Below are 24630 nucleotides of genomic sequence, written 5' to 3'. Positions count from 1 at the left end.
AATCGGCGAGTATCGAAAGGCGGCGCCACCCCATTGGTTGAACGTGGAGAGGCACGTCGGCAATGAAAGGCGCTTGCCGATTGGTTGATAAGTCGACATGAGGGGGGTGGGGGGAGAGGGGAGGGGGGGCAACGACGATGAACCGACGACGCTGATTGGCGCTGAAGATCTGCGGACGTTTGAAAGGAGTTCGCTGATTGGTTGACAGAGATTTGTACGTGATATGAAGACGGGTCTTTTCCCGAAACGTCGTCTGTGATATTTATATTGTTTAATTTTAAGTGAAACACAACGCCATGCAAAGCCGGGCCGTGGTGGCTACGCTACCCACACGTTTCTGCGGTAAATCAGCACCGTAGATAAAATTTTAAAATGAAATGAATACAAGTAAACCCGTAAAAACAAAGTTTTTCACTCTAAATCCTTTATATGCGTGGCGGCTAGAGTCCTCTCGTCCTCTGGCTTGAGATGGCTGCCACCTATGGGTCAGATGATTGTCTGCCAGTATTAAGCAATTGGTAATTAAATATTTAATTTGTTTTCCCTAAACAGTGTAAAATTTTGGAAAAAAATTTTCACGAAAATTAATTGTCTCGCACAACGAGTCTGTGTGGAAAATGTCAGCTCGATTGGATCACGGGAAGTGGGTTAAAAAACGAGCGAAAGATTTGCACGGTCCTAAGCAAGCACGCAAGCAAGCACGCAAGCAAGCAAGCGAACTTAATATAAAGGATTTAAATAAAGGATTTAAAAAATAAAATAAAAATCACGAAAGCTTTAAATAGAATTATTTTATTATGTTTATTTTTTATTATTTTATTACTTCCCTTCTACGTGACTTTACCGAAAGAACCAAGAAGATGAATCCCTGCAGTCACGAAAGCTTTAAATATAATTATTTTATTATGTTTATTTTTTATTATTTTATTACTTCCCTTCTACGTGACTTTACCGAAAGAACCAAGAAGATGAATCCCTGCAGTCACGAAAGCTTTAAATAGAATTATTTTATTATGTTTATTTTTTATTATTTAATTACTTCCCTTCTACGTGACTTTACCGAAAGAACCAAGAATATGAATCCCTGCAGTCACGAAAGCTTTAAATCAAAATATCCCCATATTCTTTCGTTAAAAAGCAGCACCGCTAACATGACGTCATGCAGTGCGTGACGTCAAACATCCGGGAACCAATTAAGTTCCCGCCCCCCTCCCACAATCCTGCGCGCGGCTGCCCGGGGGCAGCAGGGAAGAAGCCGGCGCCATTAGAGGCGCGTCCCCTACCCGGGCTTTGCCTCACTCTCACCGAGGAAGAATCCGCACTCGCGGGGGGCCATCCGCACCGCCACCATGGTGAGAGACGACTCTTTGCATCGCCGCCGTTGTGCGCTGCCGTTCGGCGCTGTTATTTCGCGGCGTAGATTTGCCGCGCCTCTGCCCGCGGGAAGATGAAGATGATAGCACGAAGCTAGGCCTAACGTCCCGGGCTTAGCGAATGCGGCCGCGACTTTAATAATGCGGCGATGCGTTTCGCGCGTTTTCCACATTTTTTTTTAAGATGTTCAAAGATTTTTAACTACTTGCGTCTACTCGTTGCGGAGGTTTTATACCTTTGGCATTTTTAAAACCGCGGGGTTTTTTGTTGTTTAAACTATCGTTGGCTCGTATTGCTTGGGCCTAATTCAGGCTTTTTAAGCGATGCCTCCCCAATGAATGGGGGCAACGTTGTGTTGAAAGTTTTATTTAAACGATAAATTCGGACAGGGTTTAAGCACTTGAACGCTGCCTCTTTAACGTCGTCAATGAAGAACTGGGCGTCGTAAAATGGTGTTGGAACGTTGCGGGCGATGGCACTTGTACAAAGCGCGTGATGGCGCCAATTTTCTCCGATTTTTTTGTTTAAAAATCCCCGAACTCGTTTATAACAACGCCTGCTACTGCCGCCTTTATCAATTCACTGCTCAATAATTGGTGCTGCTACCCCCCCCCCCACCCAGAAATTTAAACGACGTGGCCTAAAACGGCGTTGGTTACCCATCGGAGCGTTATGGAGGCTCAATAAAAAATCCTGCTTCGCTACGATCAGGCGATGTAGTAGTGTGGGAGAACATGGGAAGAAGCTATCGGAATACGGCGTGGATATGTGTACCGCATCTATTAGTGCCAGAGACGAGATGAAAACCCATGTCGATTGATTACGATATCGTGTACCGTCTTTGACTTTTACCAATGCTCGCGAAAACTATTCTGTAAAAAAGGCCAAACTATTCTGTAAAAAATGTACCTTTTGCCAGTCTCAAGGTATGAAAAAATAAGAATAAGTTTTTTCACTTTCCGGAAATAAAACAGGTGTTAAGATGGTCAAACACCAAATAGAAGCATGCACTGGTAATATATGCATCGTCTTTTAAACTGATTTTCATACTTTGATACTGGCAAAAAAGGCCCGTTTTGTAGCTGCTCACCCAGAGCATGTGACACGTGTATTGATTGTCTTTGTGCTGTTCGCCTTGTGGTGTTCTTTGGTTCTGACACTGGTGATACCAGATCATAAAGAAGGCCAATCAGTTTCAAAGACATTGTATCGATAATTATCAGAGCATGTTTGTTCACATGTTCAACACAAGTTGTGTGTGGTTAATGCAGACGTGATTCCTTGCAACTGGTTTCTATTTGCCGTTTGAACGTCTTAACACCAGTTTTATTGCCGTAAAAGGTCAAACCTATTGTTATTCTGTTATCTACATTTGATTTCTAGGCGCGTTGCTTGCTAATGCCACCTTCATTGGAGCACAGGTCGGCCGCTGGTTCAATGATGACTTAAATTTGGCATGTATTATCCGATCACGGTGACGACTTGTAAGATTAACCTGAGAACCATGCTGGCCAAGCCACTCGCAGATGTGCGACGTTGCATTAAATCCGCGTTAGTTTTTTTTGTCTAACAGCGGTCCAGAGGCATATGGATAAATAATGAATCGCGGAAGCTAACAACAATGTGACTGTGCTTACATAGTGCATGCATACATTTTTTTCTTCTTGGTTCTTTCGATAAAGTCACGTAGAAAGAACATGTCTGTCGGAAAGACAGCGTCTGAATGAACATTCAACATTCAGACGCTGTCTTTCCGACAGACCTGTTCTTCACCTGAGGACGGCTGCTTGCGTTGTAGCCGAAACGTCGTGAGAATTGTATTTTATTATGTTTTATTTTATTATTTCCCTTCTACGTGACTTTACCGAAAGAACCAAGAAGATGTATCCCTGCAGTCACGAAAGCTTTAAATCGAAATGTATACATTTTTGTTTAAACGTGTGCTGCTGCAGGGTTAGGTTGTGAGCAGCAGAGGGCAGTGGAGCGAATCCCCATTTGTACTGTGGGGGCTTTCCATCCATCAGTGAATTGCCAGAAGGGCCGTACGCATACAAGTGTACGTTGTCGGACCCAGTACTATCATTGTGTTCTTGTGGTCATTAACGCAGACGGATGTTTATGAAGATGGACGGTGCACGAACGACGGGGGGGTGTGTTTGGCTGGATTTAGTTTAAAGCGTTTCGTTATCCGCGCGTGTTTACTGTTAACACCGTGCGCCTTGCTCGTTCTGTTTGTGCCTGGCCCCTCTTAAGACGGTGGGACGCAGCAGCAAGATGCTGCAGCACATCGACTACAGGATGCGCTGTACCCTGCAGGACGGGCGCATCTTCATCGGCACTTTCAAGGCGTTCGACAAACACATGAACCTCATCTTGTGCGACTGTGACGAGTTCAGGAAGATAAGGTGTGAGACTCGCCGCGTTGTTGTCTGGTTGGATTTTCTCGCCCACCGTAGTCTTCTTCTTGATTCTTTCGGTAAAGTCACGTGGAAGGGAAGTAATAAAATAATAAAAAATAAAACATAATAAAATAATTCTCACGACGTTTCGGCCACAACGCAAGCAGCCGTCCACCGTAGTCTTGGCTGCAGGCGGCTGTGGTTGGCCAATAGGCATGTGACAACTCTTGCCTCACTATGGGAACCTCATTGGCCAGTAAAAATATGATAATTGTTTTTTTACCCTTTTATCTGGCAACAAAAAAGGTGTCAGTTTTGTTGCCAGATAAAAGGGTAAAAAACCAATTATCTATCTGGCAACAAAAAAGGTGTCAGTTTTGTTGCCAGATAGAAGAGTAAAAAAACAATTATCAACTCTTGCCTCCTTGCGGTTCTTGAAAATTGTCACGAGTTGGTGGGTGGGAGTGTTTCGATTTTAAGAAAATATTTTGTTTACCGTTTTTAAAATGTATTTAAGTTGGCTTGGGCAGTCCTTGTTAGCCCTTGGTCGAGAACACTACTGGGAGTGGCAGCTGTGGTGTATGTTGAAGCGACAATTGGCGTTGGTGCAAGAAACTCGGTGGTTTCTCTGGCGGAACCATGAATTGACGATGGCTTGGAGGTCTTCATCGATCAGTGGCTGCACTGGGCACAAATACGGAGTCATTTAATCTATTCTTACTCGCACTAAGGTGATGCGTGCATCATAGAACGTAATCCACTTTAATTGACGAGTTGCTTGTCTGATGGCGTAGGGCTCGTCGTATAAGTTTGGGGTTTCATATCCCCTTGTGGGTGGACTGGGTTCGTCATCCCAGATATGGAGTTCTGGTTTGGGCACAGTGGTGGGCATTCTTCTCTTTCCCCAAGCATTCCCTACGCTTGACGGCGGAAACGCATCAGGAGTTGAAACGAGGAATCCCAGCTGGTCCTCCACAATTATTAACTTGTCTGGTTCATCCTGCTTGTGCGATTGGACAGCGACTGACTGGTCACCGTCCCAGGCATACCCAGTTGCCTGTTTGCCTGTCCAGGCATGCCCAGTTGCATGTCTAATGACCTCTGGAAGGGCTCTTTCCAAATTTGAACTTTGCTTTTATCCGTCTTTTAAAACATTTACCAGTGGTGGCTTTGACTGGCTTCTGTGATCCCATAACACTCGGCGTCAAATATCACTGGTGTGTTACACTCGCTACGAGCGCACGTACAAGGCTGTCCCGGGTGCGGAGCACACGTGTACGGGCAACGGCACGCAACGTACAGCGCAGAAGCCCTGGCAGGAACGGGGAATAATTTGGCTCATCGGATGCGAATTATATTAAAAATAATTGGTAGGAATCCACGGCACAAATGGGGATGGGAGAAGGGAATAGGGGCAGCAGAGGAGAGCACTCGCTTAATTCTGATCGCGAGTTGATATTGCATAGAGGGGAGAAATATATTGTTAAATCGTAGCAATTCAGCAAGTCCTCCAGGAGGGGGAGTGAGTGTTACATGCCTGCCTCGAGACTCTTGCTTTACGTGCAACGATTTTCTTAGTCGCCCTTTGCATGCCAGTGTTGTTTCAGGTCCGGTGATGATTAACCTTGGCTAAAAGCTCCGTGTTGAAACGTTGTGTACAAAGCAGGATTACTCTGAGGACCTCGAGACAACACCGAAAACATGCGTTCTTAAACGTCAAATCGTTTGGTAGTAAAAGTCTGCGCCCGTGCGTAAATTATGCCGCAAACCGTTTGAGTTGGGATTTTTAAATCCTTTATATTAAGTTCGCTTGCTTGCTTGCGTGCTTGCTTGCTTACGACCGTGCAAACCTTTCGGTCGTTTTTTAACCCACTTCCCGTGATCCAATCGAGCTGACATTTTGCACACAGACTCGTTGTGCGTGACAATTTTATTTCGTGAAAATTATTTTTCCAAAATTTTACACTTTATAGGAAAAAATAAATTATACTTAATTACCAATTGCTTAATGGTGGCAGGCAATCATCTGACCCATAGGTGGCAGCCATCTCTAGCCAGAGGACGAGAGGACTCTAGCCGCCATGCATATAAAGGATTTATAGTGAAAAACTTTGTTTTTACGGGTTATACTTATTTTCCACCTCCCCTTCCGCGATCTAATTTCATTGACCGAGTTTGGGGAGGGTTGGGTGCCAATGTGGTCCAGGTCGGTCGCGTTTGCTGAGCTTGCCCGTCCTGAAACGCCGCGTCTAGGCCCAAGAACTCCAAGGCAGGAGAGCGTGAGGAGAAGCGCGTCCTGGGTCTGGTGCTGCTCCGTGGAGAGTCTCTGGTCTCCATGACGGTGGAGGGGCCCCCACCTAAGGATGTGAGTTGATTGTCAACGGGGACCCTACTCTGCACATTTCAACAAACAATAAAAAACATGTTTTTAAATCCTTTATTAAGTTCGCTTGCTTGCTTGCTTACGACCGTGCAAATCTTTCAGTCTTTTTTAACCCACTCCCCGTGATCCAATCGAGCTGACATTTTGCACACAGACTCGTTGTGCGTGACAATTAATGTTCGTGAATTTTTTTTCCAAAATGTTACACTTTTTAGGACAAAAATATATTTAATTACCAATTGCTTAATGCTGTCATGCAATCATCTGACCCATAGGTGGCAGCCATCTCAAGCCAGGCGACTCTAGCCGCCACGCATATAAAGGATTTATAGTGAAAAACTTTGTTTTTACGGGTTATACTTGTTCGTTAGACCGTTTTGAGCTATTAAATTAAGTGGTCTGTGAGCAATTTAAATCGTAGGGCTGTCTTAATGGGCAGGGACTGTAAAAGCACCTCTCATCCACCATCGGTAGTGGTGCCTCGTTACAGAAAAACGGTAGAATCCCTGTTCTCTGACCTTACAATAACCCTATTCATATTCTTTGGTTCTTTCGGTAAAGTCACGTAGGTGAAAATAATAAAATTGAATAAAAATGAAAACGACTAAATTAAATCACGACGTTTCGGGCGCAACACAAGCGTCCTTCATCAGGTGGGGACCACCACAGCGAAAACACCTCCGTGACTTTACCGTAAGAACCAAAGAGTATGGATCATCATTGGAACCTCCTTTGCCAGTAGCAAAATATGATATTTGTTTTTTTACATTTTATCTGGCAACAAAACTGAAAAAAGTGTCAGTTTTGTTGCCAGATAAAAGGGTAAAAAAAAAAGTATCAGTATGGATCATTGCAATCACGAAAACTTCAAATCTAGAAATAACCCTATTCTACGTAGGTACAAAAAACTGGCATTTATTTTGTAGTCTGTTTTTTGTTTTGTTCGGGCCACTCATTTCCCCAGACAATCTAGAGTTGACTGTATAGTCCACTTTACCCTGGTAATTGTCACCGACGATGATGATGTTGTGGGTGTGTGTGTGGCACAGCGTTGACCTGTGTACCCCTCCTGCGTTGTTGCGCGTGTGCAGTCTGACGACGATGGTGTGTGTGTGCCACAGCGTTGACCTGTGTACCCCTCCTGCGTTGTTCCGCGTGTGCAGTCTGGCATCGCGCGCGTGCCGGTGCCCGGGGCGATGGGAGGACCGGGCATGGGCCGTGCGGCTGGGCGCGGCGTCCCCGCTGGTGCCCCCGCGGCACAGGCCCCCGCCGGCCTGGCCGGGCCGGTGCGTGGCGTCGGAGGCCCTTCCCAGCAGGTAAACGGCCGCGTGGTGTTTGCCGTCACGCCGCCTATGTCCCTTACATTGTCCGTCACCCCCCCCCGCACCTCCGATGAGCGTTGGTTGGCTGTGTACGGTGCGAAAGACGTTCAACATATGTTCGGCCGGCTTAGCTATGTTATTCCAGTCGCGCATCAATTATTTGAGCTCTTGGTACACACACACGTCGGATCTCGCGCCTGTGAGAATGGTGATTCGTGAAAGTGATGTGCTCATTTGACTTTGAGGTTGGTAATAGCACGATTGGCTGCGTATGGTGCAAAAGGAATTGCTGCGTACATACAAGACTGCAAACAAGGCAGTGCTTGGCAACAATGCGTTTGCATGAAGTGAAAGTTAATTTTTAATTCTCTGTTTCGGATAAATTGGGACGTTGATGGGCGGCAGCTGGTTCAATGATGACCTAAGTTTAGCATGTATTATCCGATCTCTGTGAGGACCTCTTTTTACCCTGAGAACCAAGCTGCCAGCCACTTGGGAATGTGTGACATTGTTTAAAATCTTTTGTCGGTGGACCGCAGCAGAAATTGCTGGAAAAATAACCTCAAATCAATATTTTTATTAAATCGGTGTTCTTAGTGAATTTCGGTTGTCCATTCACCCAATTAATTGCCTAGTAATATTTTCAACATTCGTCGAACGAGTATTTAACATCCGACCTGTTTGTGCGAGGAAGTGGTCCAAGCAAAGCGCCACTTCCTCAGTAGCCGCACAATCACCCGCATCTTTCAAAGTGAAGCGTGCATCACAAGTCGGTGGACTTGCCCCGGCAATGCACACTAAAATCTTATCGAAGCATCGTTTCCCGGAAGCTGCCCCTATTTCTTTGCGTTGGTTACCTGTATACCAGAGGTCGCAAACGGGTTTTGATTCCTTACCCGTACCCAGCCTCACCAGGGTCGCAAACGGGTACCCGGCCGGGTACGGGTATCGGGTACCCGATTGCGACCTCTGGGATGAAGCCATGTTGCAGGCGCGGGTGGGTTGATTCTAGGAACTTGAATTGTGAGAAGAGACAGGACATTGGGAAATGAATTACAAACAGTTACTCACCAGTGACTCATGGCCTACCCGTACCCGGGTCGCAAACGGGTACCTGTAGCAGGGTATCGGGTAGGGGTATGGGTATCGGGTACCCGACTGCGACCTCTGCTGTAAACTTATTTTTGCCGAGGGCTCGCCCACGACATGTTTTGTGACGATGCGTCGTGTTGCGCGCGTGCCAGGTGATGACCCCGCAGGGCCGCGGAATTCTGGGCCCCACCATCAGCGGATCGCCACAGCAGTACCCGGGCCCACCACCTCCTGGCGGACGCGGAGGCCCCATGCCCATGGGGCGTGGAGGTCCCCCAATGGGTGAGTAACGGCGGTGGAAGATAAAACGCCCGGTTCCCGACAAGCGATTTAGCGACGCAATCGGCGGTTTTTGTACCGATTGTTGAGCTCTTTGTCTCACGCGTCCGAGCACGCGCCTCGTGAGAATGGTGATTCGTGAAAGTGGTGTGCTCATTTGACTTTGAGGTTTGTAATAGAACGATTGGCTGCGTACATACAAGACTGCAAACAAGGCAGTGCTTAGCAACAATGCATTTACGTAAAGTGAGAGTTGATTTTAAATTCTCCTAATCTTTCTGAATTGGGACGTTGATAGGTGGCAGCTGGTTCAATGATGACCTAAGTTTAGCATGTATTATCCGATCTCTGTGAGGACCTCTTTTTACCCTGAGAACCAAGCTGCCAGCCACTTGTGAATGTGTGAAATTGTTTAAAATGTTCGAGTCTGCGGGACGCAGCAGAAATTGCTGGGAAAAAAACCTCTTCAAATCAATATTTTTATTAAATCGGTGAAATGAGTTTTTCAGTTCTCGTACTAACAAATTACCGAGTAATCTGTGCAACATTCGTCGAACGAGTATTTCACTTCTGACCTGTTTGTGCGAGCGCAACGGTTAAATTATTTTGTGACTGCCCCCGTTAGTGGCGGGGGGGTTTGGGGTGTGTTATTTACCGCGTTGCTAACCAGCAGCTCCTGTCGTGGCTTGTCTGCGCGTGTGCCCAGGGATGATGGGCCCCCCGATGGGCATGCGTCCGCCCATGGGCCCCCCAATGGGCATGCCTCCCGGCCGGGGCCCCATGGGAATGATGCCCCCGGGAATGAGACCCCCACCGCCCGGCATGAGAGGTGAGTTTTCCATGCCTTGCGCGCGCGGCCAGTGCCTGGCCGAATTTTCCTCGTGAAAATATGCCTTTGTACGGCGTATATGAATTTCACGTTCTAAGCTTGTGTATTTTAAAGAGCTGATATTTTGCACTGTGCCAGTCAAGAGTGGAAGAGCACACACAAGGGGCGATTTTCCTTAAACCGAATTGTCTATATATACACACAAGGTTCATTTTAGCACACCCTTGTACGAGCACAAACTATTTGGTGACGCTGCAATGTCGGAGATGTTACGAGCGCGACTCGCAGCGACTCGGCACATTGGCCAATAACACCGGCCTTAGAAAATAAAAATACAGGTGACAGTCTTGGGCAAATGGTCCTTTAGCAGCACATGGGGTGGAGGGGGAGAGGCACCGTTCTCTTAAAGGCCTCTGTTCTGTGAAAAGTTTTTAGGGGCCATCCTTTTAGTACGTACGCAAAAATCTGTCAACTTGACCCCCCTCCCTGTACACACGCGTACTTTTTACACCCCTCCCACCTGCGTACGTACGCTTGACGCACGCCCCTTCCCCGCCCGAATCCTATAGAACTGCCGATATTTAATCCACGCAGAAATGATAAAGGATGACTAATATTAACGTGTTAAAGCAAACAGTCCACCGCCGAACTAACTAATTTGAAGGCCAATGGAAACAAATTATTATCGAGGCTTCACCCCCCCCCCCCCATTTCCTATGTGTACATTGTCAGTAGACCCCCCCCCATACGCAAGCGTACGCATTTGGGTAACCCCCTCCATGTGTAAGTACTAAATGGATAGCCCCTTACTCGGAACCTCCTCTATGTGCCTTGTTTTCGTCCAAGCACAGTTCTGATATAAGCGACTGTTCCCGTTAGACTGGTAGAGGGTATGATAATTGGTTCTTTACCCTTCTATCTGGCAACAAAACTGACACCTTTTTGCAAGGAGTCATGTTTGCATAGACCGCAATACATGCAGTCATAATACAAACAAAAGAACATAACTCTGATAATGTGCACTGTCCTTGAAGTTGATTGGTCCACACCCGAGACAGCTTTCCTTCGAGCCTAGTCTCATATGGGTTGGACCAGATGACGCCAGTGCACATTATCAGAGTTATGTTCTTTTGTTTGTATTATGACTGCATGTATTGCGGTCTATGCAAACATGACTCCTTGCAAAAAGGTGTCAGTTTTGTTGCCAGATAGAAGGGTAAAGAACCAATTATCATATTTTTACTGGCAAATGAGGTCCCCATAGTGGTAGAGGGTAGTCACATTCGTGTGATTGAGGCACACAGATTTAATATCATGGGAGTGCTTAAAGCCATCGTACTATGTTTAAAAGCTTACAAGGCAGTTTTTGACCGACCAATATCAGTAGCGTGTTAATACATTTCGGCATCTGGTTGACAACCACAAATTGTTCCTAAATACTGTGGCCTGGAAGTCGACCGGATGTTTTTTTAAATCCTTTATATTAAGTTCGCTTGCTTGCTTGCGCGCTTACGACCGTGCAAATCTTTCGGTCGTTTTTTAACCCACTTCCCGTGATCCAATCGAGCTGACATTGTGCACACAGACTCGTTGTGCGTGACAATTTCTTTTAGTGAAAATTTTTCCATAACTTTACACTTTTTAGGGGAAAAAAAATTATATTTAATTACCAATTGCTTAATGGTGGCAGGCAATCATCTGACCCATAGTTGGCAGCCATCTCAAGCCAGAGGACGAGAGGACTCTAGCCGCCACGCATATAAAGGATTTATAGTGAAAAACGTTGTTTTTACGGGTTAATTTTTTTCTTCCACATGTTGTTGTTGTGTGCGTGTGAGGAGAGCGGCCCTGAGCCTCGCTCCGCTGACTGTGCCCGTCGTTCTCTCTGTTGCAGGGCCCCCGCCTGGCATGAGGCCTCCACGGCCGTAAGGATGCAGCGGAAGGAGAGAATCCTGCTTGTTGTTTATATAAAGAGCCGCGTTGGGCTGGGCGGGTGTGAGAAGAAAGTCGTTGATTTGTGGGCTGTGAAGACGACATGGGGGGGGGGGGGGTGAGTAGCCAGAATTGCAACTTATCGCTCCGTTTCGGACAAGCTGACGAGTGGTGAGAGGTAAATGTCATTGTGCCCGAGGACAAAAAACGCGTTTTTTTGCTCCAAAAAGTTACGGGGGAAATGTAGTTGTAAGCGAAACCGCGGGGACGACGCTTTTGAGAATTTCTTGGCCGTCTGCGACGTTGTTGCCCCTGAACGTTGAGTCGTCTGCGTTTGGCTCTGTGTGGGCTACTGGGTCGCAAAAAGTTTGTCTTGTCTCCGTTGGCTCGTGCGATCCTGCGAGTTTTATATTTTGTTCCCGTGGCCTGAGTTTTTTAAAAAATTAAATCACAAATGTGTCCTGGAAACCTGGTCTCGGCTGTTACTCTTCATGTGTTGTTGTTTTCTCCCCCGGGCAAGTTCTTCGACTTTGCAAGCAATGTCTGAGGCATCTACTGCCATATCCTCTTGACTTGTCTTTGTAACATAGGGGAATGATAACTTAAACGATGTGAAAAAGGCTTCCTCAAAAACTACGGCACTCGAGGAGAATTCCACCCCTGTGGCCCAGACCAAAACTCATGAATATCAAACGATGTGGAAAAGGCTTCCCCAAAAAAACTACAGCACTCAAGGAGAATTCTACCCCTGTGGCCCAGGCCAAAACTCATGAATATAAAACGATGTGCAAAAGGCTTCCCCAAGAAAACTACAGCACTCGAAAGGATAATTCCACCCCTGTGGCCCAGGCCAAGACCTCCCAGGTGAGCTGGTGGTCATGTGACCTCATGGCTTGTAACGTCACTGCTAATAGTGACGAGGGCAAAACCACGACATTTACAATGACGATACTTTTTAAGTTTCGATTTAAAGCTTTCCTGACTGCAAGGATTCATATTCTTGGTTCTCTTGGTAATGTCACGTAGAAGGGAAACAAAATAATATTTCCCTTCTATGTGACTTTACCGAAAAAACCAAGAAAAATTATGATACTCTTTGGTTTTTCGGTAAAGTCACGTAGGTATAAAATAAAATCACAACGTTTATGGTGCAACACAAGCGTCCGTCATCACCTTTACCGAAATAACCAAAGAGTGGATTCCTGCAGTCACGAAAGCTTCACATCAAGATTTACAATTCCTCTTTTTAACACACCGATGCGTGTTCATCGCAAAGGTCCAGTCCCATCGGAGACCATCTCCCTGTCATTGGCATCTCACGCCGTGAAGATCCTGGGGCCAGCCCAGGAAACGCTTGTGGGACTCGCTCGGCTGCCCTGGGAACGCCTGGAAGAACGAGGAGTGTGTAGTAGTAGTAGTATAGTAGTGTGTAGTAGTAGTGTATAGTGTAGAAGTAGTTTATAGTGTAGTAGTAGTAATAGTGTAGAAGTAGTGTGCAATAGTGTAGTAGTAGTAGTAATAGTGTAGAAGTAGTAGTAATAGTGTAGAAGTAGTGTATAATAGTGTAGAAGTTGTGTGCAGTAGTGTAGAAGTAGTAGTAATAGTGTGTAGTAGTGTAGAAGTAGTGTGTAATAGTGTAGAGTAGTGTATAATAGTGTAGAAGTAGAGTAGTGTATAATAGTGTAGAAGTGTATAACAGTGTAGAAGTAGTAATAGTGTAGTCGTGCTGAAGTTTTGTCACCAGGGAAAGGGAGGTCTGGACCGCCACGACTCGACACGCTGCCACCGCGACTCTCGCCAGGACAAGCGGCTTGAGAAACGAACGGAGGCCGCTGAGCTGAACTCGTAACGAATTGCAATGTTTTCACGTGACGAACCTTACTAATTGTGTCGCGTGGTGGTGGATTTAACGACACATTTACACAATCTATAATTGCATTTTATAAAGCGTCATTCGTGTGATAGCATCTCACAATGCTGCACATCAATTCGCCAGTCCCTCACGTGGTACAAAAACTAAAGAACGAACAGACGTAACGGGGAAAAAAGTTATATTTAAAACAAACTTTTTAAAACGCGCTTTTATGAAATGTAGTAGTACTGGCAACTCCAGGAAGTGGCCCCGAAGCTTGCCATAACGTAAGGGACTGTGGGCAATTGCAGCCAATGTCTGTTGACCGTGGATAATTAGACCCAAGCCGAAACATAACGTAAAAAAAGTTTACAAATATTTTTTTGATAGAATCTAGTGTTGTCATCCGTATGACAAGCATACCAAGTTTGCAGTCGATACCATGTTGGGAAGTGGGTTAAAATTGAGTTACAAGATTGGAGGATACAATAACAGACCGAGTGAGTTAAAAGAAAGCGTGTAAATAAGTATAACCCGTAAAAGTTTTTCACTATAAATCCTTTATATGCGTGGCGGCTAGAGTCCTCTCGTCCTCTGGCTTGAGATGGCTGCCACCTATGGGTCAGATGATTGTCTGCCAGTATTAAACAATTGGTAATTAAATATTTAATTTGTTTTCCCTAAACACTGTAATATTTTTGTCCTAAAAAGTGTAAAATTTTTGGAAAAAAATTTCACGAACATTAATTGTCTCGCACAACGAGTCTGTGTGCAAAAAGCAAGCAAGCAAGCACGCAAGCAAGCGAGCTTCATATAAAGGATTTAATTAAAAAAATACACTACCCAAATGATCATCACAACCCAAAACACCTTAATTATATTGGTCGCGAAAGCCGTATTGCTTCGTGTTGAGCTCGCAATCCCTAACTTTTAGTTTTACAGGTAGGAACAACGGGTTGCACACTGCCCACCAGGGATTATTTGTCTGTCGTGCATATCCGGAATTCCGCCCACCCATCCACCTCCTCACCGAACACCGAGCGAGGCCGCGATTGGTTGACGATGTCGGGGAGGGTGGGGGGGGAAGGGTAAACACGCCCACTCATCCAACTGCCCCCCCCCTCCCCCCCTGAACGCTGCGCTGTCCAATCAAATTCCTATCTGCCCACTCCGAAGGACCGTTTAACCTACTCACGCCGGCTTGTGCCGGGTGGGGAGGGTGGGGAGGGGAAGGGTGGGGAGGGTGGGGAGGGGAAGGGTGGGGAGGGGCTGGGTGGGGTGGGGCGGGAGGGTTGGGGCTGGGTGGGGAGGGGCCGGGTGGGGAGGGGCTGGGTGGGGAGGGGCTGGGTGGGAAGGGGCTGGTCACCCCGTGGTGCCCTTATAAAACTCAACGTTTAACCTACTCACGCCGGCTTGTGCCCGATGGGAAGGGTGGGGAGGGGCTGGGTGGGGTGGGAGGGGTAGGGCTGGGAGGTGAGGGGCTGGTCACCCCGTGGTGCCCTTATAAAACCCAACGTTTAACCTACTCACGCCGGCTTGTGCCCGCCCTCACAGTCGGGCATATTTGCGGAATACACCACGCCGCCGTTGACACTGGCCATTGACCGAGCAACCCGACGTTCCTACCAGCTCCCTCCGCAGGAATGTGTTACCAATACCAGCCATTCGCCACTGGAACCTGGCCTGTATTAGGCCCAGGTGAACTTTGAGGTCACGTAACAGACCCAGCAGGTGTCATGGGCTGGCTGGCTGAGATGGCTGGCCGATGAACCAGCTGTGCCCCCGACGGTGCTAACTTCAATACTCGCCACTAAGTGACGGTGAGGGTTACCACGGCGCTTGTGCCAGGCCAGGTGCACTTTGAGGCCACGTGAAGTGTCTTCGGCTCGCTGATGGGAGGTCTCGGGACAGACCCAGGTGCCATGAGTCGGCTCACTTGAGATAAATGATAGATGCACCACCTGTACCCCATTACTGTGCCAACTTGCGTATTGGGGGACGTCCCTAAATGACGTCACGCACCTGGGGGGGGGTCAAATATTTATGACGAGGGGGGGGGGGGTTGAGAAATGTGACGTCACATCAAAATGCGCAACTTTCAATTAATATAGAATTGTTATAACAACACTAATTGTTATAACAACACTCCTACAACATCAGAGTGCAGCGCCACATTATATACGCACTACAATGACAATAGTTTAAAGCGATTTGAAGCATGTTTTATTTTCAAAATGGAAATATGGTTTTGGGGGGGGGGCAGAGCTTTGTGACGTCATATTTGAGGGGGGGGGTCAAATATCGATAAATATCGAGTGACGTCATTTATGGACGGCCCCTTAGCCGCCCGGCTGTCCGCTCGTTGTGAACGTCACCACGACGCTTGTGCCAGGCCATGTGCACCTTGAGGCTGCCACGTGAAGTGTCGAACGCCCGCTAGCAGGAGGTCACGGGGCAGACCCAGCAGGTGCCACGGGTCGACTGACTGAGATGACTGGCTGATGCACCACCTGTGCTTCCTACTGTGCAAAACTTGCTGTGCTTTAGCCACCCGGCGCTCCGCTCGCTGTTGTGAGCGTCGCTCCTCCGCCCTCCGTTGTTGCTGGAGGGTGACTGCCTCCAACTGCCCAGTAGCGTCCTTCACGAGCCTCCTGCATAGCACGCACGTTTATGACACTGCTGCACACAGTGTTGGTGTACGGTGCTTTTTCTGCAATATTTTGCTGTCTTTTCTTGGATTTTCTGTTTGCACTTAGTCACATAGTCACTTTCAGATGTTTTCATGTTTTTGTTTTTTGTTTGTTGCGGTTGCTCTCGATTCAAGAGCCGAATGGCTCACAGGGCTATACCTCTCGATTTAAAGCTTTCGTGACTGCAGGGATTCATCTTGTTGGTTCTTTCGGTAAAGTCACGTAGAATGGAAATAATAAAATAATAAAAATTAAACGTAAAATCATTCTCACGACGTTTCGGCCACAACGCAAGCAGCCGCCCTCATTCAGACTTTGTCTTCTCGACAGACCTGTTCTTCACCTGAGGACGGCTGCTTGCGTTGTGACCGAAACGTCGTGAGAATTGTATATTCTATTATGTTTTATTTTTATTATTTTATTATTTCCATTCTACGTGACTTTACCGAAAGAACCAAGAAGAGGGCTATACCTAATACTTGAACTTGAACCGCCCCGAAACGTTGGCAGCTCGCATGCGTGCCCGGTTTGAAGTCGCCGCTTTGAAACGGGCGTGGAAATGCAGCTAGCACGAAAAAAAAAGTGTAAGTTTTGCAAAACGTTAATTGGGCCGCACCGTTGTCACGAGAATGTGGTGGGGATTTCCCCCACCACCTTTGAGTCGTGGCCGGTTCTTTTTTTCTTCTCCTGCTTCCTCCGCAAGACGCCCATCGACGACGATAAAAAACGTCGCAGATGTTCGGAGTTGCGTGTAAGTGAAATAAAAAGAAAGCGAGCGAGACTTTTTTTTATTTACGGGAGATTTCACACCACCCAGTGCCGGACTAAGCTCGTGTAGAATATGCTATACTGGTAGGAACCTCCTGGTTACACCAGCCCACAGGGGATTATTGTGTCCGTCCGTTCGTCGTGCAGGGAAGGGCTGGGTGGGGAGGGGCTGGTCACCCCGTGGTGCCCTTATAAAACTCAACGTTTCACCTACTCACGCCGGCTTGTGCCCGCCCTCACAGTCGGGCATATTTGCGGAATACACCACGCCGCCGTTGACCCTGCAGGCCATTGACCGAGCAACCCGACGTTCCTACCAGCTCCCTCCGCAGGAATGTGTAAAAGGGGCTCTAATTAAACCAACAACACGTTAATATTAAAACACACATTTTTAACTTGCATAGTAAAGTTATTTTTTATTTGCTATGCAGTCAGATAATACGACAAATCGCTAACCTTAAACACCCGGTCGTTCATAAAAGTTTTAAGGCAGTATAGTACTATAGTAATAGCTTGATAGCTTGAACGCTGGTAGGAACGTTGGGTTGCTCGGTCAATGGCCAGGGTCAACGGCGGCGTGGTGTATTCCGCAAATATGGCCGACTGTGAGGGCGGGCACAAGCCGGCGTGAGTAGGTGAAACGTTGAGTTTTATAAGGGCACCACGGGGTGACCAGCCCCTCCCCACCCAGCCCCACCCCTCCCACCCCCCACCCAGCCCCACCCTCCCCACCCAGCGCCTCCCCACCCTCTCCACCCAGCCCCTCCCCTCCCCACCCAGCCCCACCCTCCGCACCCAGCCCCTTCCCACCCAGCCCCTCCCCTCCCTCCCCACCCAGCCCCACCCCTCCCTCCCCTCTCCACCCAGCCCCACCCCTCCCATTTTTGGATGCACGACGGACGGACGGACACAATAATCCCCTGTGGGCTGGTGGAACCAGGTGGTTCCTCCCAGTAAGATCAGAGCAGGTAAATGAAGACAGGAGGGTGGAACTCACGCCGCGATCTCTACTGGATGGCAACTCGTGTTGCGATGATTCAACTTTTCCGATAATCCAGATGTGTGTGTTTTTTCCCAAAGCAATTCCAAGAATCAGGTTGGGCCAGCCGTCTGCAAGTACATTTGCATGTCTGCTAATTAAACTATTTACGTGCAACAATATATATAAAGTGGCTCTTGCAATTATTTCAAATAATGTTTGTTTTTTTATAGTTCGTACATTTCGCGATGTGACTTTTGTGGCTGAATGTGAAAAACGGAATCGAGGTCTCGTGGATTTTTCTTCGGGATCCTCCGGGTTTTTAAATCCTTTATATTAAGTTCGCTTGCGTGCTTGCGTGCTTGCTTGCTTGCTTATGACCGTGCAAACCTTTTGGTCGTTTTTTAACCCACTTCCCGTGATCCAATCGAGCTGACATTTTGCACACAGACTCGTTGTGCGAGACAATTAATTTTCGTGAAAAGTTTTTTTCCTAAATTTTACACTGTTTAGGGAAAACAAATTAAATATTTAATTACCAATTGTTTAATACTGCAGACAATCATCTGACCCATAGGTGGCAGCCATCTCAAGCCAGAGGACGAGAGGACTCTAGCCGCCACGCATTTAAAGGATTTAGAGTGAAAAACTTTGTTTTTACGGGTTATACTTTTTTTTCTCCCTCCACATTTAAACTCAACATCACGCGTTCAGAGTACATCGGCTGCCATGCACATCCACGTGATGATGATGATGAGAAGCCACTTCGTTGGGCTATCATTTGGCGCCAGGTCGCTTCTGATATAAAAAGACAAATCTCTCTCGCTCAAGCGGGCCTTACCTGGTAAAATACAAAATAGTTTAGTCATAGTTTAATTTCACATGGCCCCATTCTTTTTTCATCACACATATTATGTTTAAAACGTGAGGCTTTCGCGACCGATATTATTCATAATAAAGGTTTATAGATTTCGATTTAAAGCTTTCGTGACTGCAGGGATTCATCTTCTTGGTTCTTTCGGTAAAGTCACGTAGAAGGGAAGTAATAAAAGAATAAAAATATAAAACATAATAAAATAATTCTCACGACGTTTCGGCCACAACGCAAGCAGCCGTCCTCAGGTGAAGACCAGGTCTGTCGGGGAGACAGCGTCTGAATGAGAACAGGTCTGTCGGGAAGACAGCGTATGAATGAGACGCTGTCTTTCCGACAGACCTGTTCTTCACCTGAGGACGGCTGCTTGCGTTGTGGCCGAACGTCGTGAGAATTATTTTATTATGTTTTACTTTTATTATTTTATTATTTCCCTTCTATGTGACTTTACCGAAAGAACCAAGAATATGAATCCCTGCAGTCACGAAAGCTTTAAAAATAAATATTTTAAAATGTTTTATTATTATTTTATTATTTCCCTTCTACGTGACTTTACCGAAAGAACCAAGAAGATGAATCTCTGCAGTAAACAAAAGAGGTGTAAGGGGCGTGGTGTAGAGGTGTAGAGGTGTAAGGGACGTGGTGTAGAGGTGTAAGGGGTGTAGAGGTGTAAGGGACGTGGTGTAGAGGTGTACGGGGCGTGGTGTAGAGGTGTAAGGAGCGTGGTGTAGAGGTGTAAGGGATGTGGTGTAGAGGTGTACGGGGCGTGGTGTAGAGGTGTAAGGCTCGTGGTGTAGAGGTGTAAGGGACGTGGTGTAGAGGGTAGAGGTGTAAGGCTCGTGGTGTAGAGGTGTAAGGGGTGTGGTGTAGAGGTGTAAGGGGTGTAGAGGTGTAAGGGGTGTGGTGTAGAGGTGTAGAGGTGTAGAGGTGTAAGGGGTTGTAGAGGTGTAAGGGGTGTAGAGGTGTAAGGGGTGTGGTGTAGTGGTGTAGAGGTGTACAGGTGTACGGGGTGTGGTGTAGAGGTGTAGAGGTGTAGTGGTGTAGAGGTGTAGAGGTGTACGGGGTGTGGTGTAGAGGTGTAAGGAGCGTGGTGTAGAGGTGTAAGTGGCGTGGTGTAGAGGTGTAAGGGGTGTAGAGGTGTACGGGGTGTGGTGTAGAGGTGTAAGTGGCGTGGTGTAGAGATCTAAGGAGCGTGGTGTAGAGGTGTAGTGGTGTAGAGGTGTAAGGGGTGTGGTGTAGAGGTGTAAGGAGCGTGGTGTAGAGGTGTAAGTGGCGTGGTGTAGAGGTGTAGTGGTGTAGAGGTGTAAGTGGCGTGGTGTAGAGGTGTAAGTGGCGTGGTGTAGAGGTGTAAGTGGCGTGGTGTAGAGGTGTAAGGAGCGTGGTGTAGAGGTGTAGTGGTGTAGAGGTGTAAGTGGCGTGGTGTAGAGGTGTAAGTGGCGTGGTGTAGAGGTGTAAGTGGCGTGGTGTAGAGGTGTAAGGGGTGTAGAGGTGTACGGGGTGTGGTGTAGAGGTGTAAGTGGCGTGGTGTAGAGCTGTAGCGGTGTAGAGGTGTAAGGGGTGTAGAGGTGTAGTGGTGTAGAGGTGTAAGGGGTGTGGTGTAGAGGTGTACGGGGTGTGGTGTAGAGGTGTAAGTGGCGTGGTGTAGAGGTGTAGTGGTGTAGAGGTGTACGGGGTGTGGTGTAGAGGTGTAAGGGGCGTGGTGTGTTCGTGGTGTTTCCTGCGGGGCTGCGCTGCGAGATTTCGCTAAATTTGTTCAGTTGATGGATATGAGCAGGCAGACTGGGCAGAAGCATTAACTCACTCACTCATTCACTCACTCACCCATTCACCAACTCACTCATTCACTCCCTCACTCATTCACCCACTCATTCACCCACTCACTCTTTCACTCACACACTCATTCACCCACTTACTCATTCACCAACTCACTCATTCACCCACTCACTCATTCACCCACTCACTCATTCACCCACTCACTCATTCATTCACTCACCCATTCACCAACTCACTCATTCACTCACTCATTCACCCACTCACTCATTCACTCACTCATTCACCAACACACTTATTCACTCACTCACTCATTCACCCACTCACTCATTCACCCACTCACTCATTCACTCACTCACTCATTCACTCACTCATTCACCCACTTACTCATTCACCCACTCACTCATTCACTCCCTCACTCATTTATTCACTCACTCATTCACTCACTCATTCACCCACTCACTCATTCACTCACTCATTCACCAACTCACTTATTCACCCACTCACTCATTCACCAACTCACGCATTCACCCACTCATTCACCAACTCACTCATTCACTCCCTCACTCATTCACCCACTCACTCATTCACCCACTCACTCTTTCACTCACTCACTCATTCACCCACTCACTCACTCACTCATTCACCCACTCACTCATTCACCAACTCACTCATTCACCCACTCACTCATTCACTCACTCATTCACCCACTCACTCATTCACCCACTCACTCATTCACCCACCCACTCACTCATTCATCAACCCACTCATTGACCGACTTATTCATTAGTTCCTTACGTGTCGTTCCTCCGAGGTTCGGCTCCGTCTTTAAGATCGCATAGGCTGGGTCGAGCGAGAAGAAACTCGTGGGAGGTGGGTCCGTGAGTGAGTGGCCCAGGTGAGTGAGTGAGTGACCAGGTGAGTGAGTGAGTGAGTGACCAGGTGAGTGAGTGATCCAGGTGAGTGAATCCGTGACCCAGACTGGATTGTACGTAGTAATTTGTATGCAGTTCATAATGTAGAGTATGTAGTATTAATGTAGTATATAATGTAGTGTATATAGTCTTAATGTAGTGTATATAATGTAGTGTATAATGTAGTGTATATAATGTTTATGTATTGTATAATGTAGTGTTTACAATATTTATGCAATGCATAATGTAGTGTATATAGTATTAATGTAGTGTATGATGTAGTGTATATAATATTTATGTAGTATATAATGTAGTGTATAATGTAGTGTATATAATATGTATGTAGAGTATAATGTAGTGTATACAATATTCATGTAGTGTATAATGTAGTGTATAATGTAGTGTATATAATATGAATGTAGTGTATAATGTAGTGTATATAATATTCATGTAGTGTATAATGTAGTGTATATAATATGAATGTAGTGTATATAATATTTATGTAGTATATAATGTAGTGTATATAATATTCATGTAGTGTATAATGTAGCGTATAATGTAGTGTATATAATGTGAATGAAGTGTATATTGTAGTGTATATAATATGTATGTAGTGTATAATGTAGTGTATAATGTCGTGTATATAACATTTATGTAGTGTATAATGTAGTGTATAATGTAGTGTATATTATATTTAAGTAGTGTATTATGTAGTGTATAATGTAGTGTATATAATATTTATGTAGTGTATAATGTAGTGTATAATGTAGTGTATAATGTAGTGTATACAATATGTATGTAGTGTATAATGTAGTGTATACAATATTCATGTAGTGTATAATGTAGTGTATACAATATTTATGTAGTGTATAATGTAGTGTATAATGTAGTGTATACAATATTTATGTAGTGTATAATGTAGTGTATACAATGTTTATGTAGTGTATAATGTAGTGTATACAATATTTATGTAGTGTATAATGTAGTGTATATAATATGTATGTAGTGTATAATGTAGTGTATATTATATTTATGTAGTGTATAATGTAGTGTATACAATATTTATGTAGTGTATAATATAGTGTATACAATATCAATGTAGTGTATAATGTAGTGTATACAATATTTATGTAGTGTATAATGTAGTGTATACAATATCAATGTAGTGTATAATGTAGTGTATATTATATTTAACACTGAACTCAAGGGAAAGCTGCTTTTATTGTCACGCTACACAGTGCCGATCGTCGGCAGCAGCTGTATAATCGCGCGGTGCCGGACAACCTATGATCGGCTGTGTATAGCGGGCGACGTTTTAGGCAATGTCCCTTCTTCATGCCCAAACGAAAAAGGCTTTAGAAAGAAAGCCCATTGCCCAAAATGACTTATGATTTTAAGGCCATCCACACACACACAGTATGGAGCAGGTCGCTACGATGTTGTAACGGGGGCGTCTTCCTCTCTACCCCGTGTCTCTGGGTGCGAACCCACGACTTCGCTTGTGCAGCCTTTATCAGCCTGCTGTTCGTTCCCTTTTGCGAACAGAACTCAAATTTCACTCTCGTACCCATTTTGGAAGTTTAAGCCCCTTTTTTATCCCCGATTCACCTTTCGAAAAAAGATTTAAAACATTGATCTGACACAGCCGTCAAATAACAAATCCACAAGAGCTTACGTCTGTCTCCGACAGATATCATCGCGCATATAGATACATAGATGTATGGGCATATCGTTAAATAAGTTGTGCAGGGACGTTTCTACTTACGAACTAGGTAGGTTGCAGAGGTTCTGTTCGTAAGTCGATTTGTTCGTATGTCCCAACTTTACTCCCATCGATTCCAAACGTGTTGGACGGCGTGTACACTCAACACGGGGGGGGGGGGCCTTTAAAAGTTGTAAATATCCTATAGATGTAGATGCCACTGGTTCTTCATGTTTCTGCAGATGTAGATGCCACTGGTTCGTCGTGTTCTGTAAATGTAGATGCACTGGTTCTTCACGTCTGTAGATGTAGATGCCACTGGTTCTTCACGTTCTGTAGATGTAGATGCCACTGGTTCTTCACGTTCTGTAGTAGCAGATGCCACTGGTTCTTCACGTTCTGTAGTAGCAGATGCCACTGGTTCTTCATGTTTGCAGATGTAGATGCCACTGGTTTTCACGTTCTGTAGATGTAGATGCACACTGGTTCTTCACGTTCTGTAGTAGCAGATTGCCACTGGTTCTTCAATGTTGTTGCAGATGTAGATGCCACTGGTTGTTGTCACGTTCTGCAGATGTAGATGTCACTGGTTCTTACGTTCTGCAGATGTAGATGCCACTGCTTCTTCACGTCGAGCTGTAGATGCCACTGGTTCCGTCTGCAGATGTAGATGCCACTGGTTCTTCACGTTCTGCAGATGTAGATGCCACTGGTTCTTCACGTTCTGCAGATGTAGATGCCACTGGTTCTTCACGTTCTGCAGATGTAGATGCCACTGGTTCTTCACGTTCTGCAGGTGCACTGGTTCTTCACGTTCTGCAGATGTAGATGCCACTGGTTCTTCACGTTCTGCAGATGTAGATGCCACTGGTTCTTCACGTTCTGCAGATGTAGATGCCACTGGTTCTTCACGTTCTGCAGATGTAGATGCCACTGGTTCTTCACGTCTGATGTAGATGCCACTGGTTCTTCACGTTCTGCAGATGTAGATGCCACTGGTTTTCACGTTCTGCAGATGTAGATGCCACTGGTTCTTCACGTTCTGTATGTAGATGCCACTGGTTCTTCACGTTCTGCAGATGTAGATGCCACTGGTTCTTCACGTTCTGCAGATGTAGATGCCACTGGTTCTTCACGTTCTGCAGATGTAGATGCCACTGGTTCTTCACGTTCTGCAGATGTAGATGCCACTGGTTCTTCACGTTCTGCAGATGTAGATGCCACTGGTTCTTCACGTTCTGCAGATGCACGGTTCTTCACGTTCTGCAGATGTAGATGCCACTGGTTCTTCACGTTCTGTAGATGTAGATGCCACTGGTTCTTCACGTTCTGCAGATGTAGATGCCACTGGTTCTTCACGTTCTGCAGATGTAGATGCCACTGGTTCTTCACGTTCTGCAGATGTAGATGCCACTGGTTCTTCACGTTCGTCAGATGTAGATAGATGCCACTGGTTCTTCACGTTCTGCAG

At 46.1% G+C, this 24630-nt stretch overlaps 1 protein-coding gene across 1 annotated transcript; it reads left to right on the top strand.

Moving 5' to 3' along the window:
• Nucleotides 1-1199: 1199 nt before the first annotated feature.
• Nucleotides 1200-12078, top strand: LOC133357989 (small nuclear ribonucleoprotein-associated protein B'-like). The gene is made up of 7 exons (XM_061576241.1): nucleotides 1200-1352; nucleotides 3628-3779; nucleotides 6027-6138; nucleotides 7320-7472; nucleotides 8723-8852; nucleotides 9556-9678; nucleotides 11573-12078. The coding sequence occupies exons 1-7, from the start codon at nucleotides 1350-1352 to the stop codon at nucleotides 11605-11607; spliced, it is 708 nt and encodes a 235-aa protein (XP_061432225.1). The 5' UTR covers nucleotides 1200-1349; the 3' UTR covers nucleotides 11608-12078.
• The last annotated feature ends 12552 nt before the right edge of the window (nucleotides 12079-24630 follow it).

The sequence above is a fragment of the Lethenteron reissneri genome, chromosome 60 (genome assembly GCF_015708825.2).
Source record: "Lethenteron reissneri isolate LAM-NWPU_2019-01 chromosome 60, ASM1570882v1, whole genome shotgun sequence".
Lineage (NCBI taxonomy): Eukaryota > Metazoa > Chordata > Hyperoartia > Petromyzontiformes > Petromyzontidae > Lethenteron > Lethenteron reissneri.
The sequence above is the reverse complement of the archived record's forward strand: the minus strand, read 5'-3'. Positions and strand labels throughout refer to the sequence as shown.